Here is a 16,972-nt window from a genome sequence, read left to right on the forward strand (position 1 = left end):
GCAGTAATCCAAATGCGATTTGACTCTCTGCATGCAAGACCAGGACGACACTTACTGGTCTTTCTGTGGCATTCTAGCCTTGTAAAATCTCCCATCATTTCAAGTGGCATTTTATGCTTTAGCATTGCTTCCACGCTGGTTGTTTGAGAGTAACTCCAGTAGCGGCTGTTGAGCAAAGGCTGGCTGTTTGGTTTGGGGTATTTTGCTTTCTTCTTTTTTGTTTTAACTTCTTAACAATTCTGTCAATGCCTGGAAGACTTCCGGATGAGCAGGTAATTACAAAAACTGATCACAGGTTTTCTTTGTATTTCCTTTCACAAGTGGAAAATCCCTTTCGTGTAGGTTTGCACTCATTTGATGAACTAGCCAAGGGATGCCCATGCAGACCTTGTAATTGGGCAGGGTTATTATGCAGAGTAAGACAAAATTGTTCTTACTCCTGGGTAACAGAACGAAGTCACATGGGAGGAACCTGCTTATTTTCCATTTCTGATGGGTTTTTCTCATCTGTTCCAACCAGCCTTCTACAACCTCTTATCTCTTCTCTGCAGCCGATCCTCCGTCTGGAGCCAGATGCTTCAACTTGCAGTTGAACTCTTGCTCTTGTCCCTCCCCTTTTCTTTTTACTCCTGGTTTCCCAGGCTTGTGTACTGTAGCAGGTAGAGCGCCGCGCTCTGTTGTCCCACTGCTTTGCTGCTTTCCTAGCAGTGCTCGACACTATGGCAAATGAGCAGAAAGGGGAAAACTCCTTACTCTTTGTCAGGCAAGGGCATTTTGTTGATATTAATGCTCTTCAGAGAACTTGAATCTTGATCAAGCTTGATCACAACGGTATACCTGAAACACAGCTGGGTGAGTTCCAGTTGCGATGGATGTTTTAAACGTTTTGGATGAGGAGACAAGTTCCAAGTAGAAACTGTGCCGAGTTAGGTAGGATTCCCGTCCTAAAAACATGTTGATGTGCCCTGGAAAACTGAAGTAAATCAATATACGATTAAATCGGTTGTGTTTATTATCCTCGCTTTGAGTCGCGGGATTGGTAGTAATTGATAGGAGCGATTTTAAGCCAGAGGAAGTTAATGCTGCCTGCTTGGTGATGTGTTATCTTTATCATTTTGCATGAGGCCTGTGGGCGATATCCACCAGTCATGCCACTCCAGAGCTGCTGTGTTAGCTTTATTTATTCTCTTTGATATCTGTTCAGTTTCTACCTTCTCTTAAAAAAAAATCTACACAGAACCACCCACTCTAGGAACTTACACAGCTACAGAGAAACGAGGCTGTATGATCTGCTTTTGAAAAAGAACTGCAGACTTCAAACCAACTCTTCTCTGGGTTCATCCATGGCCATTTCCCTCACTTCCATCTATAGCACGTCACTTTTAACACATTTTATTAGACATATTTTTTAGATATATATTTGTCATTTGAAGCTGCTGGTTTCACTGCATTGGAAAGCAACACCCTCTCGGTATCGTCACAAAAGACTCAGCAGTATCTGTAATACTGAGCTCTGCCCAGTACATCTCATCCCCAGTCTAGCAGAGTAAGAATTGGAGGGCTCCGGTAGTGCTTATTTCTTGTAATGCCTTTAAGGCTCAATAGTTTAAGGTAGTAGCAAAGCAACTGTCTCTATCATTAAATTAAGGCCCAGAAAAGCAGAGAGCACATGTTCATTTTCTTGGTCCGTGGGCTGGGTCTGTACCATGGAGAACTCCCTGCTCCCAAGACCGTCTCCCCGGTCAGCATGCCTGCTTCGCTGAGCTAGCTGCAGCACCAAAAGCATGGCATAGCCATGCCGGGAACTAGCTAGTCCTCTTAGCAAGCTGGAGAGACTGGTCTAGGCAGAGCAGGGTGCTAGAGGGCCATGGTTAAACCGCTTTCAGTACCAGGGCTGTTATTACCTCTGCACAGATTTCTTAATGTGATGGTGTAACGAGAGGTTGCTGCAGAGTGCAAAATTCAGAGCTGGGTTTCGGACCAGATTTTTAATTCTGGGGTTCAGTTAGGCCCATCAGAGAGTCCAACTAGAATTGACAACATTAAATACAAATTTCAGGTTTTGAGTCCCGTTGTCTTCTTTGTTCCCAGCAAATTTTGAGGGTCCTTCACTTTTTTTTTCATCAAGTCCAGAAAACTGTTCTAAAAGTGAGCTGTCATGACATAACCGGAAGTAAATTGGTGTCACTACTGATACCATTTTAACTGAAGTTGTTATGTGGTTTAAACCTAAATTTACCATTATGTTGTCTTCTAATGAACTCATTTCTGTTCTGCTGTTGTAGTTACCTCATTGCTGACTTGCACATATCCACCTTTATGGAATGGCAAGTTCTGCACTGCAAATTTGCATCAGTTGCATGAAGGAAACAGAGGATAGAAATGTCATAGAATCCACTGCTTGCACAATATTGCAAATGTAGTTCTTCCTGAAACATAATCTTCCAGTTGCTTAGGGCAATGTTTACACCATTAAAGTGAGTTCAGAAACATTGTCTCAGTAAACAGGACGAAGTACACAGAACTTTTTGTGCACTCCAGCAGGCGGGGAAAATATTTATCTTCTGTATATTTTTGGCCAGGAGAAAATTGGATGTTGGTGTCTCAAGACATCTGTGCTCAATACATTTGTTTCATTAGAAATTAACTGAAAATCTGTTGTTTTAATGTACCTATGCCAATTGTTTTTAACAGTTTTTAGAGGAACATTCTTATTTATAGCTCACACGACTATAAAAGAAGTGGTTTCATTTTAGATTTGAATACTTCTGGAGATGATTGTGGATTTATACAAGAATGATGTTACCACAGACATTTTGGGAAGCTTGAGAAAAAAATAAATCATCTTTAGAGTTTTGATAATCACTGGAAGAAGAAATCAGAGAAAATGAAGTCTTTAAAACAGTTGAGAGAACATGTTTTTGTTGGAGTAGTTATACAGCATGAAAGCTTTTCCGGAGCTGCTTTAAATGCCCATTTTTAATGACTCTAGTTCTAGATCTGATTTCTTTTTTTCCTTTATAAAAAGAACATCCAGTATAGAAACCGATGAAACAAGATACGTGTTTGTGTGTCATGTATATGAATATGTATAGTCATGGGCTAATGTTGTTAAGTCTATCTGTAAGTACTGGGAAAAATCTAGTGCATGCTGATTTTTTCAAAATTTTAGACTGGGATAGGGGAGCAATTGCTCGCCCAAAGCAGCGGCCTCTTCTCACACCTCTGCCCTAACTTTCGGGTCATACTATGGAGGGATTACTCACTGATTTCCTCCCTGCCTCTGGAAGGTCCATTAGAGTTAAATGGGGCTGGGCAGAGCATAGCTGAGTCCCTGAAAACAAACAGAACTAGAGTCGACTGAAGCTGTCTTTTTTTTTTTTTTTTTATTTCCAAGAGTGGCAATTCAGACAATCCCAGGATTCTTTATAGAATTTCTTTCACTCTATGGTTTTTATGCCACATGTTAAACAAATAACTTGGTAATTAAAGCTGAAAGCAGCAGAGAGAGGAATATAGGTGTGTGTCAGATAACCACATTGCATTTTGCTTTTGTTATGTTCGGTTTTTAAATAGGCTGTGTGTTGGAAAACTCATTTTAAAGGCCTTTGTAATAAGCCTCCTTGGTAGTAAAAACAGACTGAAGAGGGATATCTGATTGCACAGACAAGTCTTGAAAGTAAGTTAGTGGCAGTGCTGTTGGAGGTCTGATGAGGTCTCATGACGCTGGAAGTTTGTGCGTTACACCTGCCTCTCCTCCCCAGTGTAGCACATCGGTCAGCGGAAGTTTCTCTGTCCCTACAAACCCTCTTTTGCTTAAACTGACTTGGCGTCCTGAATAAGTATTTTAAATCAACTCCCTGTGGTTCTTCAACCTGTACCTGGCTGAAATAATGCGAGTTCATGCTGATTCACTATCATATAACTACAGCTTACCAAAGCAAATGGAATGATTATCAAGTGCCCCCTGCCTTTTTTTACGAGAGCGTTTTGTTTGGTTTGGGGGTTTTTTTGCTGGGTTTTTTTTTTTTCACTTTGCTGAGTCATTGCTTACAGAGTTAATGTGGTCTTAAAAACACTTGCCACTAAAGTACTAGAGTCATACTATTTTTCACGTGGGCAGTACTAAAGCCCTGCGACTGGCCAGCAGTGCACAGTGTTAGCCGCTCGGTAACACTATTTCCTTTCACTTATTGTGAAAACTCTGTTTTGCTTGGATAGATGCAACAATATTGAATCCCTGAACTAACCCTCATGTTTTCAAACTTATGAAATCCATTTTAATTCTTGGTCTGTAGAAACTGAGGTTTAATGAAGTAATCATTCCAATTCCGTATTTAGTCTGGGAGTAAAATATCTCTTGTGTAAAGATGCTATTAGGCTGACAACTGCACTTTCCCTCGCTCTTGCTCTTTCTCCCAGTGGAGCTTCTTAGTAGCCTCAAAGTTGTTTCATTTCAATGGCTTGGTCTATGGTCAAATGCAAAGCATGAAATAGATGCAGTGTCTCCTTTCTCCAAAAAAGGATGCGTGGGCATTGTCTTGTCTGTGCAGCTGTGTCTGCAGCTACGAAGCTACGGCAGCAGTTCTGGTTTGCTTCCTATGTCACACTCCTCTGTGGATCACAGGTAGCTGAAGAAACACAGACACTCTTTTCTTTCTTTTTTTGCGTGTGTCTTGTGATTTTACTCATAACAATTGTATAAAATTAAACCTTTTATCCAAAATGCAAATCCATAGAGCTATATAAATTACTTTTAGCATAATAGTGCATTATTCTGTTTTTCCTGGTTTTACACAACCCAATTATCATGGAATACTGTCTCGGAAGACTCCTTTGTAAATTTATAAAACATGAAGAATACCTCTGTACCTATTAAACATTCTAGGTATATCTGATAGTCAATTCTATATCATGGTTGTTTAGCCAGTCCAATGTAATCACCGAGTCACATTAGCATGAAGCATCAGAGCATTTCATGATTTATCTGTGGCCACGCTATGCTTGCATGACTCACAGAGCCAAGGTTTCTGATAGCGAGTTCCTATTTCTATCTAAATAGCCACCTATATGTATGCACAGTATTTATCCAAAAGTTTCGTAATTACACATTGTTCAGCACAGAAGAGGAGTAATCAAGGGTTGTTCCTATGCAGAATTACATTTACATTCACGATGTCTGTGAGGGAATTGGGCAGCAAACTTTGAATTTTGGCTCTGGGCTTCTGTGGAAACCGTAAATGGGTTTGTGTATCATTATAGTCTCCAGCACAGAAAGAGGACCTACTTCAGAGGGCTTAGCAGCAAGTGACTTACTCGGCGCTGGTTGAAAGAGCTGCTGGCTCTCATCACCGCAGAGCGTGGTTTCACACAGCAGTGACAGCCCACGCCGTTGTGCGATGGAAACGCTGGTGCTGCGGGGAGGCCGTGCAAGGGGAAGGGCTGAGCTGCCGCTAGAGGGCAAGGCAGATGCACACCCGGCAGAGACCCTGGGCTCTGCGTCTTCCACCTTCGCACTCGTGGACTTGCTTAGCCCTGTCTTGAGTCAGTCCAAGTCCTTGGAACAGGCTCTGCACGCTGGTGTGCTTCATGCTCGCTTCAAAGTCAGCCTCAATGTAATTAGAGTAACAGAGTTGGGTTTCTTTTTCCTGTTCATATATGTTCGGGTTTAAACATCTTTTCCCCATAAGGCACAAAATTCTGCTGCAAAGGTTTTAGGCACAGCATGGGTTATTATTTTGTGCGGGATTTTGCCTAGCCTTTGTTCCAAGGTCTGATTCAGCAGAGGTAGCAGAAGGAATCACTCAGCCGCTGCATGTCTCTGGGCTCAGTAATCCGCATATGGTTTACAACATGCGAACCCTACAGTATTACACAGCCCCTTTGCAAGGCAACAGCAGTCATTTGTCTTCGCTGTTTCCCACTGACTAGGAGGAGATACTGACGGACAGGCTGGTCTATTTTGAATCCCGTAGGTTACCATTGAAGTGGTGGATGGCCCCGACACCGAGACAGACAAGGATCTGCAGAAAGAGAGCAGCAAGCCTAGCTGGCCAGTCCCATCACCTGACTGGAGAAACTGGTGGCAGAGGTCCTCCACCTTGACTCGCATGAGCAGCGGTGACCAGGACTACAAGTATGACAGCACTACTGAGGACAGCAACTTCCTAAACCCTCTCGGTGGGTGGGATAGTCATGCACCCAGTCACCGGACATTTGAGTCCAAGGAGCAGCCAGAGTATGGTAAGTTTGCGTTCCAGGCCTCTTATGGCCATCTTGGGATTGTAAAAACGAGTTTGGGGGAAATGAGAATGGTGAGGCATCGCTGAAAGTAGGCCAAGCAAAATAGAATTTTTCAACATGTGGCTTTTGTTCATCAGCTTTTAAATACAAATCTGTGCAGATGCACAAGCTGTACTGTGGTAGCTGCATTCCACTAGTAAGTCTATAATCTTGAAAATCATACCAGTTATCCCATAAGAGGACTTTTTTTTTAGTCCTAAGTGTACTTTTTTTAAAAGCAAAGGAAACAAGGTTTCATATTTATTTTTAGAGTAAGGATAAGTACAAATTTAGAATCATGCGGTGGTTTGGGAACCAAAATATAATTATTGGATAAATAAGCAAGATCTAAAACGTGGTAGTATTTGGTGGATACACAAATAAGATGAATTATGTTGGTGCATGTGTGGGGAGTGGCATATGCAGCAGGAACATTGTGTATTTGCGTGTGTAATTCTTCCAGATGTGTCATGGCGAAAACAATTGTTTTCAGCTTGTTGTATGAAACAGTTGCAGAAACTAGAAACAGAGAGGAGCTACAGTTATTCACTGCCCCAACAGGCTGTAACTACCACATGGGAGTGACTCAAGGGAGGTGAACTAATACGTGCTCACAGGTAGCTCGGAGCCTCTGCGATTTAAGTTGTATGTAAATACAGAAGATTTTTAGTTAGTAGGGTTTCAAAGCCACAGAACGTCTACCCTGGCACTTCTGTTGCGGTCCCTAGATACTGCAGAGTGGCTGTCATGCACTGATGCAGTCTTATTTTTCCCCTGTTTTGGTTAACTTTAAGTCCTAGAGCCTTAACAATTGAGAGAGACTTTTCGTGGAATGGTGTATTTAAACACATACATATGTATTAAATTTTATGGCCAGAAGATTAAAGTCTGTCCCTTCTTTTTGCACCTGCATTTATTTGTGGGCACACTTTATTGCCAAGAATTCGTATATTAGGTAGTTATTTCTTTAGGTAAAAAAAAATTGCTTTCACAAATAATTGTGGTCGGAAAAAAATAATAAGAATTACAAATGTAAAAATAGGAAGAACCGGTTGAGCTCCAGCTGAAAAATCTAACGTGGTATATTTAATAGTAGATACTGTGTGTTTCATAGTGCAGTATAAACACTAGGTAGGTAGGCCTAAAAATTATCCTAGAGCTCTCTGCCGTACGCCAGAGCACCCTACTAATTGGAAAAGACTCCTGGCCTTCTGACTAACCTAAAACGACGTGTGCCCCGGCCTTGGCCAGGAGGATGTAGCAGCAGATCCTGCCCGTGTGGGGCTTTTATGCTAGTTCCACCCATTGAGCTGTTCACACGTTTCACGGCTCTATCTCCCTCGTCCTGCCCCTGCCAAAAAGCACCGCACGGCTCTGCCTGCCCTCCCTGGGCCTCCCTGCCTGGGCTCTTTGACATGTGTTGCACCTGCTCAACGTGCAGCCACATAGAGAAAAAAATTCAGAGTTGGAAAAGCGCCAGGAAGGAGAGCAGGGCCAGGGAGAGAGGGCAGATCACATTTTCCTAAGACGTCTTATGCCTCTTAGCGCCCGCCTGTTGGCAAATCCCAGAATCGCAGGTCTTTGCACACAGACGGTAGCCGTGTTCCCACGCACATCACACCATGGACACCTGATTCAAGTGTGGTGGCTTCCCGCTCCGCAGCAGTGTAAGAAAAGGAGGAAAAGCATGTAAGGTCCCTGCCACGAGGAACTCGCATCTAGGCAGCTTGCTACAAGTGAGATATATAACCTTCCCATACTCCTGGCAATAAATGTTTAATAGCACCCCACAGAGTTGTCGTCAGTCATTACATATGGTACAAATCAAGTTACGTGTTCTACTAACCAGCTCAGGAAGCCCACAGACAGCATGGCAGTGGGGGGGGGGAGCAGGAATCGCGTGTAGCACAGAGGCCAGCGCAGGCAAGGATCTGTCCCTGTATCTTGCCTGTACATACACGTTCAGCCTATAGCTATAGAGCAGGGCTGGCTCAAGAGTCGCTAAACCCAATTTTGCTTTGCTACCGATGCTGGTTTAACCCAAATGAGCAAAGTCTGCAAGTTATGATCACAGGGTCAGTTAAACATCTCCTGTAGGTTGCGAAGAAATGCATTAAGCCAGACATTCCCTAGCGAGAGACAACACTCAGCTGGGGAGGCTGGTGGGAAGGCAAGAAAACTGGGATTGGTTCATGGACTCCATTTGGTGGCCTTCACAAGGTGGGACGTGCAACAGTTAACTCTGCAAACAAAGGAGACTGGTTCTAAGGGGTTTAGATACTTACAGTGGCACCGAGCCACGGTGGTGCAGCCTTGGTATCCTTTGCCCTTGGCTGTCTACCAGAAGAGAATAAAGTCGCATTTCGTTTTCAGAAGGTTCCTGCTAGTAAACAGTCAGATTTGTTGTTTTTTAACAATTTGCATGAAATACTACAAATTGCTTCTTGTTCTGGGTGCAAGATGCATATGCGGTTCCCTATATTCAGGGGGGTATTCCTGTAATAGCAGTTTCCTGTTCAAGGGACTGAAAAAAACAGAATTGCAATTTTCACGCATGACCCTCAGCCTCCCATAGTCCAACATTCATTGTGTCCTAAAAATTAAGTAAGTGAGTATTGTTGTGCCATTGCTGTGTGTTTTGAAAAGAAGAAAAAGAAAACTTCATTTATCCTGCGCCTGATTAATCTGTGGTCAGAAAACATATTCCTATATACAGGGAACTTATGTGAATAGATGTGTACTGTTAGTTCATGACCCAGCTTTGCAGCTGAGGATTCTCAGCTGCCAAAAGGTCAAAAGAGAAAGGAAATATTTTTTCAAATAATGTTGCATGCATTTCCCTGAGGAGCATCAAGTGTGAAAACCATTTAAACAGCAGGCTTACGCCTGGCATTTAGCCCGAGCTTCAGGTAGAGACATCTGGATTCCATTCTTGTTTTGCCTTCTTAATAAAAAACACTACACAGTAGTTTTGGGTAGTAGGAGTTTTGTTTCTTCATTTCCTTCCTCATCTTTGTTCTTACACAGATTATATTGATGGTGAGGGAGACTGGAGCCCGTGGTCCCTTTGTAGCGTCACCTGTGGGAGCGGCAATCAGAAGCGAACGAGGTCCTGCGGGTATGCCTGCACTGCCACTGAGTCACGGACCTGCGACAGGCCCAACTGCCCAGGTGTGATCACGTTCACGTGAACCGCTGTCAGAGGGGAGTGGGGAGAGGCGGTCGAGGGCGGGGAGGAGAGCCCTCCTGTACACAGAGTCCAGGGCCCCTTTCTTCCCTGGCTAGGTAAGCATTTCGGTGGGAAGAGACACGCTGGTTTTCAGGGCCATGAAATGGCAGGTTCTTGGCTAGTAATAATATGCTGCTAGATGCAGTCTACATTCCCCTGGGACTTAAAAGACAAATACAGGCTTTCTTTAGGTTACGGCAGTCATTTTTGTGCACAGTGCGTTTCGTATTCCAGAGGGTGTAATCTAGTCTCTTGAAACAAATTTGTATTAATTTTAGAATTTCAAAACAGCTGTGCTGACTGTTACCTCAGCGAGCTCATATTTTGCTGTGCAGTGAATGGGCATGCCTGTGCTGTGAACAAATAGCGCCCCCCCCCTCCGTTTATATGGCTTTTTTGTGTCTAATGTATACAGAGTTGCTTTAAGACTCCATGTGTATTAATATGAAAAAAATACTTTAAATACTGCTTTGCGTTTCACGCCAGAGATTTTGGGTTTATTGGGCATTAAGCTACAAAATCTCCTGTCCTAGAAAGTCAATGTTAAGGTGGAAATGTCATCTCTGTTTCATTACATTTTGCTTGATAATTGGAGAATTATAACCAGCAAGTTTGGTCCTGCAACAGCTGTGCACAATGGGATGAAGGAATATACAGTTTTGGCTTGAATGTATTCAGAAAATATGGCCAAGGAGCCTTACCCTAGCTCCTACCCATCTGCAGTCATTGACATTTAAATGCCAGTAACGGAGGTGTTCTTACCATCATGCAGTTTTCGCTTTGGTGAAAGCAGGGCTGAGCACTCAAGCCTACATCATAAAAATTCAAAGCTGCTATGGAAAACTGTCCCATGATGTTCTTTAAATGCTGCTGTCTGTTTGGATTTAGGCAAGTTTGTAATGCAGTGATGCAGTAGTTGCCGCAATGCATGGGATATGTGCAATTTCATTACTTCCCAAGGTCGGAGAGAAGTAAAAACACATGCCGTAGTGGTATGCATTTCACCGAGTTTACTTAATGACACAGAAAGGCAGAAATTCTTAAACTGGAGGTCAGGTTTTTTTGATGGGAAATGAAATGTCAGCAGTGCTGGAGAGAAGACTTAGGAGCCTCAGTGAAAGAGTTGGAGAGAAGTTTCTCACTCGCAGACAGATGCGTGTGTCCATTGCAAGGTAATGGCTGCTAGGCAGTTCAGGAAAGTGTTTCTGGATGCTCTCATACATCCTAAAACCTCAGTAATAAAGGGTTAATTCCAGAAGAAAGCATGTAGCCCCCAGTTATATTCTCCAGTATTTATTACCAGCTAGCATCAAACAGTGGCAAACTTGAAAGAATATATTATGTCATATAACAGACCCCCAACGATCAGCAAGCAAAATATATTCACTGTTTGAGGCTGTGCTGACATTTTTAAAATTACAAGGGCAAAGCTCCGCTTCTGCTGTTTATAATTCCAGCAGTGAATTACTGCCTTGTAATGGGTACTTGGGTATCTATTATTCTGCATCTACTGCTGGAGTTAAGGCAAAACCCTATGATAATTTTATTGAAAAGCTGCCTGAGGCTGTTTTGAAGCTTTGCAAGCCACTATTATGCCCCAGTTCAGGAGATCAGGAGAAAGTTCATTGGCAAGAAGATGGATGGTGAGCAGACTTCATTATTAACCATGTAGTTATCACGTATTAAAGAGCTTTCTGCTCTCTTTGGAGGTCTTTAATTCAATGGAGAGGGAAAAAAAAAAAAAAGAAACCTGTTCAAATGCGTCTTTGAAGAGACATTTGTTTTAAGGCTAGATGGCACAGAAACGTTAGGGAAGCATTAGGCTGGTAGGTAGGCCAAACTAAAGCAGCAATGAAAGGATGTTTACTTTGGCCAGATCAATTAATACATTTTCTGGCAATCCGTGTTTCTCTCTACTGATAGCAAACACTTAACTGGAGGTTGTTGGAAGATCCTGATATTTTAAGATCCTGATATTTTATTTGATTGCTATAGGTGGTGAGGGATGGGCTCAACTGGAGAGGTTATTTATCTCTCGCCTACTTTCAACTGCCTAGCACTGGGAGAGACCAACAAGCGCCAGTCGTCTTGTAACAGCATTCTTCCTCGTACTTCCTGAAAAATGGTTGCCCGCATACGGATACAAACTTAATCACCCGTCTTCAGGCATGTCGCTGTGTTTGAGAAAGGGGCACAAAGGCTGTGTCCTTTAGACGTCACATTTTACCCAGGGCTTTAGAGCTTCCATTAGGATGCTTGTTTTTATCTTGTCAGTCACTTGTGATACATGCTCTGGAAAAGACACTGGTCACATAAAGCTGACCAGGTGGCTGATGGTGAAGAGTGTGCAAAGCTCCTACCTGAATTACTGGGAGACGCTGGCAAGCCTTGCATTGGGAAGAGGAGGAACAGAATTGGTTCTCTCGCTGCTGTCCCTGCACTGGGCTCATAACTGACCAGTTTGTTGCTTAAATGTAACCTAAGCTCTAAAACTTGAAAACTTTGGACCTTTGGGCTAAGCTAATGCTTTATCTTCCTAACACCACAGATTCCTTGGTCATTACACTTTCACATGAACACTCCCTCCAGCAGGAACTTCAGGTTACTGCCCTGCCAAACAAAAGCACCTTGCAGAACTGGGGAAGGAGGGGATGGCAGGGAGGCAGTTGGTTGCATTGTGTTTTAATAGGAAACCACCACCACCACTAACACGTGTTTGTCTTAGGGATCGAAGATACCTTCCGGACAGCCGCCACAGAAGTGAGCTTACTTGCAGGAAGTGAAGACTTCAACGCTACCAAACTGTTTGAAGTTGGTAAGCAGCCTAGTTAATCTTTCAGTAATAGATAAAGGACTTCCTTAGGTTATCCTGTTTTGACTCTCACTGCGGGACCAAGATTTTGAGTTTATCATTAAAAATGTCAGTAATAATGGCCATTTATTATCTTGCTTAAGTTTACGATCTGAACCTTAGCTTGCTTCTGGCATAGAATCTTTCTCCTCTTAAGTCATAGCAAATTTCTGTGCTTCTTTCATTATAAAATGGTGATTCTCTCTGTCCTCGTTCAGAAAAGAGCTGTAAGGCTCCACACTAATGGAGGGGGAAAAAAATCAAACATTGTTTAGCATTTTGCTGAAATAGCCTCGACTGGAAGATACTGTAAAAGTATTTTAGGTACAGCTGTCACATTTTAAAAAATGACAATGACTTTTATGAGCATGCATAGCTTTTATAACTGTGTGTGCTGCGGTGGGGCTAGCCAAAGCAATTTTATAGGGCATGACTTGATACTGATCTATCTAAACCTCAGCCCAACCTCTATAATGTTCTGATTTCATCCCTCCAATGAAACCATAATGTGGCCACGCTTAGACACTGGATGCTGGACTAATTGGATAAATAATGTAATCCAGCACCTCCCTCCTATGGTGGTAGAGCACAATAGTAAATGACAGCCGGGATAGGACTCTTTAAGGAGATAGACAAACAGGACACAGATCACTAAGTAAATATTTTGCAAGAATGTTTGCTGTAAGAGTTTTAGGTCCCAGTCCTTGCCTTACTCCAGAGTCCTGTTAAGTAAGTGTGGAGCAAGATGTGCACGTTTTTTTGAAAGCCCGTAGCATGATACAGACACCTTAAATAATGTTTTAGGTAGGAGACGTTTAACTGGGTTCTCCCAAGTCTCTTGCAAAATAACAAAGTGCCAGTGTTAAATATGCTACTAGTCTATAAATCTCTTTAATCCCAGCTATAAGTCATGGCTCTGGTGCCATTAAATCCTCCTAATGTACAGACACTCTGATATTATGTCACATTATGCCCTTTTAGCATCTGAATCACTTTTGGCTGCATTTGCCAGCTGTCAGTCTCCACGTTTGAACTACAGCTGCTTGAAATACCCCTTTGGGAAGATGGAGACCAAATAGAAAAAAAGTATTTGTTAGTTAAAAGAAAGACTGCTGAATTAGGGCTTAGTAACAAACTTCAGAAAAAGTAATCCAGGCCTTGCTTGCCATTTCGGTATTTCTAGCGTCATGAGAAACTTCATCCTTCAACATCTGAATCTGCTGAGCGTGTGGACTAGGGTTTTGAACTGGAGACTGGCATCAAATCACTGTGATTTCCCTATTTCAGTTCTGTCGCTTGTAAACCCGTGATAGTGTCTCTTGTGCTGCATAGGGATATCAGCAGCTTAATTAGAATTTGCCAGGTAGAAGAAATGTCAGAGATTCTTACTGGCGTGGTGCTGCACAGTAATTCAGACTAGCACTGCCTGAGGCCCTAAAGCCAGTCACACGTGTGATTTCTTTATCTGACAAGACAGCACATTAACACATTGCAGGCAGGGAGGCAAGCTCTGACTGCCCTTCCTTTCTTAAGCAAAGCACTGGTGCTGAACAGTTACGCTTTACTCATTTGTTATCACTGATCATACGAACTGGGATGCTGCAGTAGTTTATCTTAAGTTTCCATTTCCTGCCCTTAAACAGATACTGATAGCTGTGAAAGATGGATGAGCTGCAAAAGCGAGTTCTTGAAGAAATATATGCACAAAGTGGTCAACGATCTTCCCAGCTGCCCATGCTCCTACCCCAGAGAAGTTGCATACAGCACTGCTGAAATCTATGATCGAATTAAGAGGAAAAACTTTCGCTGGAAGGATGCAAGTGGTCCAAAGGAAAAACTGGAGATCTACAAGCCCACTGCACGATACTGCATCCGCTCCATGCTGTCTTTGGAAAGCACAACGCTTGCGGCACAGCACTGCTGCTATGATGATAATATGCAGCTGATTACCAGAGGGAAAGGGGCAGGTACACCAAACCTGATCAGCATCGAATTCTCAGCAGAACTCCATTACAAAGTGGACATTCTGCCTTGGATTATATGCAAAGGTGACTGGAGCCGATACAATGAAGCTCGGCCTCCAAACAATGGGCAGAAGTGTACAGAAAACCCTTCAGACGAAGACTACTACAAGCAATTTCAAGAAGCAAGGGAATACTGAGAAGATTTTCCTCCTCTTCAGGCACAAAATAGCATTCACTTCCTGGATGCCAAAGAACTGATAACGGCTGCTGCATTGTCTCCTTGACAGGGGTTGATCAGTTTCTTTCTAATGAATGTATATAGTTGTAATATAATACATAAGTATTTTTCATAGTGTGTGTAATTTATAAACACATATGTCTCTGTCTCACACACACCTATTTTTACATACAGACATACATAAAACTTGTCCTGGTAGGATCTTATACTGCAATAATGTTCATTTAATAATGTGCATTTCATTTTATTCCCCAACTGTAACATGGGGGGGGGGGGACGGGACGGGGGGCAGCTGCCATCACCATCAGTCCCCAAGGCCCCAGCTGAGGAGGGCACATATTTAAAAGTTGTTATAAACAATAGGATTGAGGAGTGTACTCTTCCATATGGGAATGGTTTACAAGATTAATGCACCTACAGCATCAGTTTTCTCTATAATTGATTTCATGATTAGTCATATCTAAGAAAGGAAGAAATTTTTTTTGGAAGGGTAATACTCAAAAGTGAATATAGACAGTTACTAGCAATTTTTTCTTGGAATTCTTCCTCTTACCTTCTAGCTCAGGTCTCGCAGTCCATCTGGGGTAGGCTTGCAGGGAGACATAGCCGTGGTTTTCCTACGGAGCAGAAGAAGTCCCAATGCAGTGGTTCTGCAAGAGTTACAAACAGCCCACTCCTGGAGACATCTCAGATCCGGAGCTACAGCTGTCAGGGCTTTCGTCTTGGGCCGGGGAGCAGATCTTCAGGGCAGCTACCTGTAAACTAAGCATGCTGTAAGTCATTAGAGGAGCGAGGCCAGAGAAGGAAACCATGTCAAAGGAAAGAAAAAAAAATCACAGTTGCTTCCCAGTTTTTAATGTGAAGAGTGTTTAGGTCTGCTTGTTTCTTTCTTTTAAGAAAGTAATTTATTTTTTTAAAGAACACAAAAAGTGGAATACATGTTTCTAAGTTCCCTGAGATAAGGCATGCAACCAGCCCTTTTCCCCCATTTATCATGCACAGTGTCCTACAGAAGAAGCTATTCTTTAAGGAAGCTGTCTGGGAGGAACTATTGGTGAGTTAAAATGTCTTAATTTTTTTTAAAAGCTAGCATTATTTTTGTAAAGTATTTATTGAATTGTAACAATTAACTCACATGTGGGACATGTCTCTCACATGAAAGGCTTCTGTAGATGGAACTTCATTGCCAAGAATAAGGCTGCTGTTAGGCAAAGGTTTTACTTCCAAATTTTTATAAAGTGCAAGTTTACATACATAATCCTGTAATTAAGCAGCTGATACCTGCATTCTTATGAAAGATAAAAAATTACACCCTGGGTAAATAAATACTTACAGTTCCATCCTGTAAAAGGCTGTCTTGCTGCAAGTCAATGTCTTCATTTGGAAAACTAAGGCTAAATGTTACTAGAGAAAACCCTATTTTCAGTTATGTGGTCTGATACACATATGCGCACTGTATGTGGAACCTCACACAGCAGTAAAGCCAGCCAATCCTGCATTGCAGTCAGTCTTAGCTGAAAGATTCAACACAGCCACAAAAAACAATTCCTTCTGCTATATACATACACACATAAATACTATCAATCTCTTCTCTAGCTGTCGGCCTTTCAGGTGCTGGTTGATTGCAACTTCCCAGACAGACGTGTGCACAGTCCCCCCAGATTAACATATGCATAATAAGTCCACTGAGTCAGGGAAGCGTCAGGCTTGTGTCAGTCTGCCCAGGTGGTGCAAATCAGGGGCTTAAAAAGCAGCCTGGGCCCTGGACACCCACTCTGACCAAACGTGTGGTGCGTATGCTGCGAAGGCTCTCCCCGGATCTGCCAGACCTAGTCTGACAGGCCGCAGAGCCTCAGCACTGTACTTATGCTCCAGGCTTCCAGAAACGCAGCGGTCCAGGCAAAGCTACTGCAGATACGCCACAGCAATGGATCCACTGAGGTAACTTCAGCAGCTGGAAATCTTGGCCAAGTCATCGGGTCTTCTCAGATGCAGGCTTGAGTCGGAGGTGGGGGAGATGTGGATATATTCTAGCACTAGCTGGTAGTAACAAAACATGGTTAGTTGAGCAAGAGGGTAAACACGGGGATCGCCCCTTAATTTTTATAGAAACCAGGTTTTGTAAATTCTTGCAAGGTCATAAGAAGGAGCCACTAGCTAGTGGAGCCAGTTAAATTGACAGCAGATGGATGAAAGGCATAAGCAACTCCAGGCTCAGTCACTTAATAGGGAAGACAGGTATTTTCTGCAACACGGGGGAGAAAGCTCTGCCTTTTACTTCACTTAGCAGCGTGGGGGGAACAGTCTCGGGTTTCTCTGGGAGGGCGATGAGAGGGCGGTCACAATTCTTCAAATATAAAACACATCCCTGCAGTTTATGGATTAGTAAATTAAGGTGCTATTGAGAA

At 42.8% G+C, this 16,972-nt stretch overlaps 1 protein-coding gene across 1 annotated transcript in view; it reads left to right on the forward strand.

Moving 5' to 3' along the window:
* Positions 1-14,674, forward strand: part of LOC104079817 (isthmin-1-like) — a gene marked incomplete at its 5' end in the record, with an annotated part of 17,324 nt that extends 2,650 nt beyond the window's left edge. The window contains 4 exon segments of the mRNA XM_009581977.1: positions 5,976-6,243; positions 9,310-9,453; positions 12,237-12,326; positions 14,006-14,674. Coding sequence (XP_009580272.1) covers positions 5,976-6,243; positions 9,310-9,453; positions 12,237-12,326; positions 14,006-14,523 — 1,020 coding nt within the window.
* Between the last annotated feature and the right edge of the window lie 2,298 nt (positions 14,675-16,972).

The sequence above is a fragment of the Fulmarus glacialis genome, unplaced genomic scaffold (genome assembly GCF_000690835.1).
Source record: "Fulmarus glacialis isolate BGI_N327 unplaced genomic scaffold, ASM69083v1 scaffold14237, whole genome shotgun sequence".
Classification (NCBI taxonomy): domain Eukaryota; kingdom Metazoa; phylum Chordata; class Aves; order Procellariiformes; family Procellariidae; genus Fulmarus; species Fulmarus glacialis.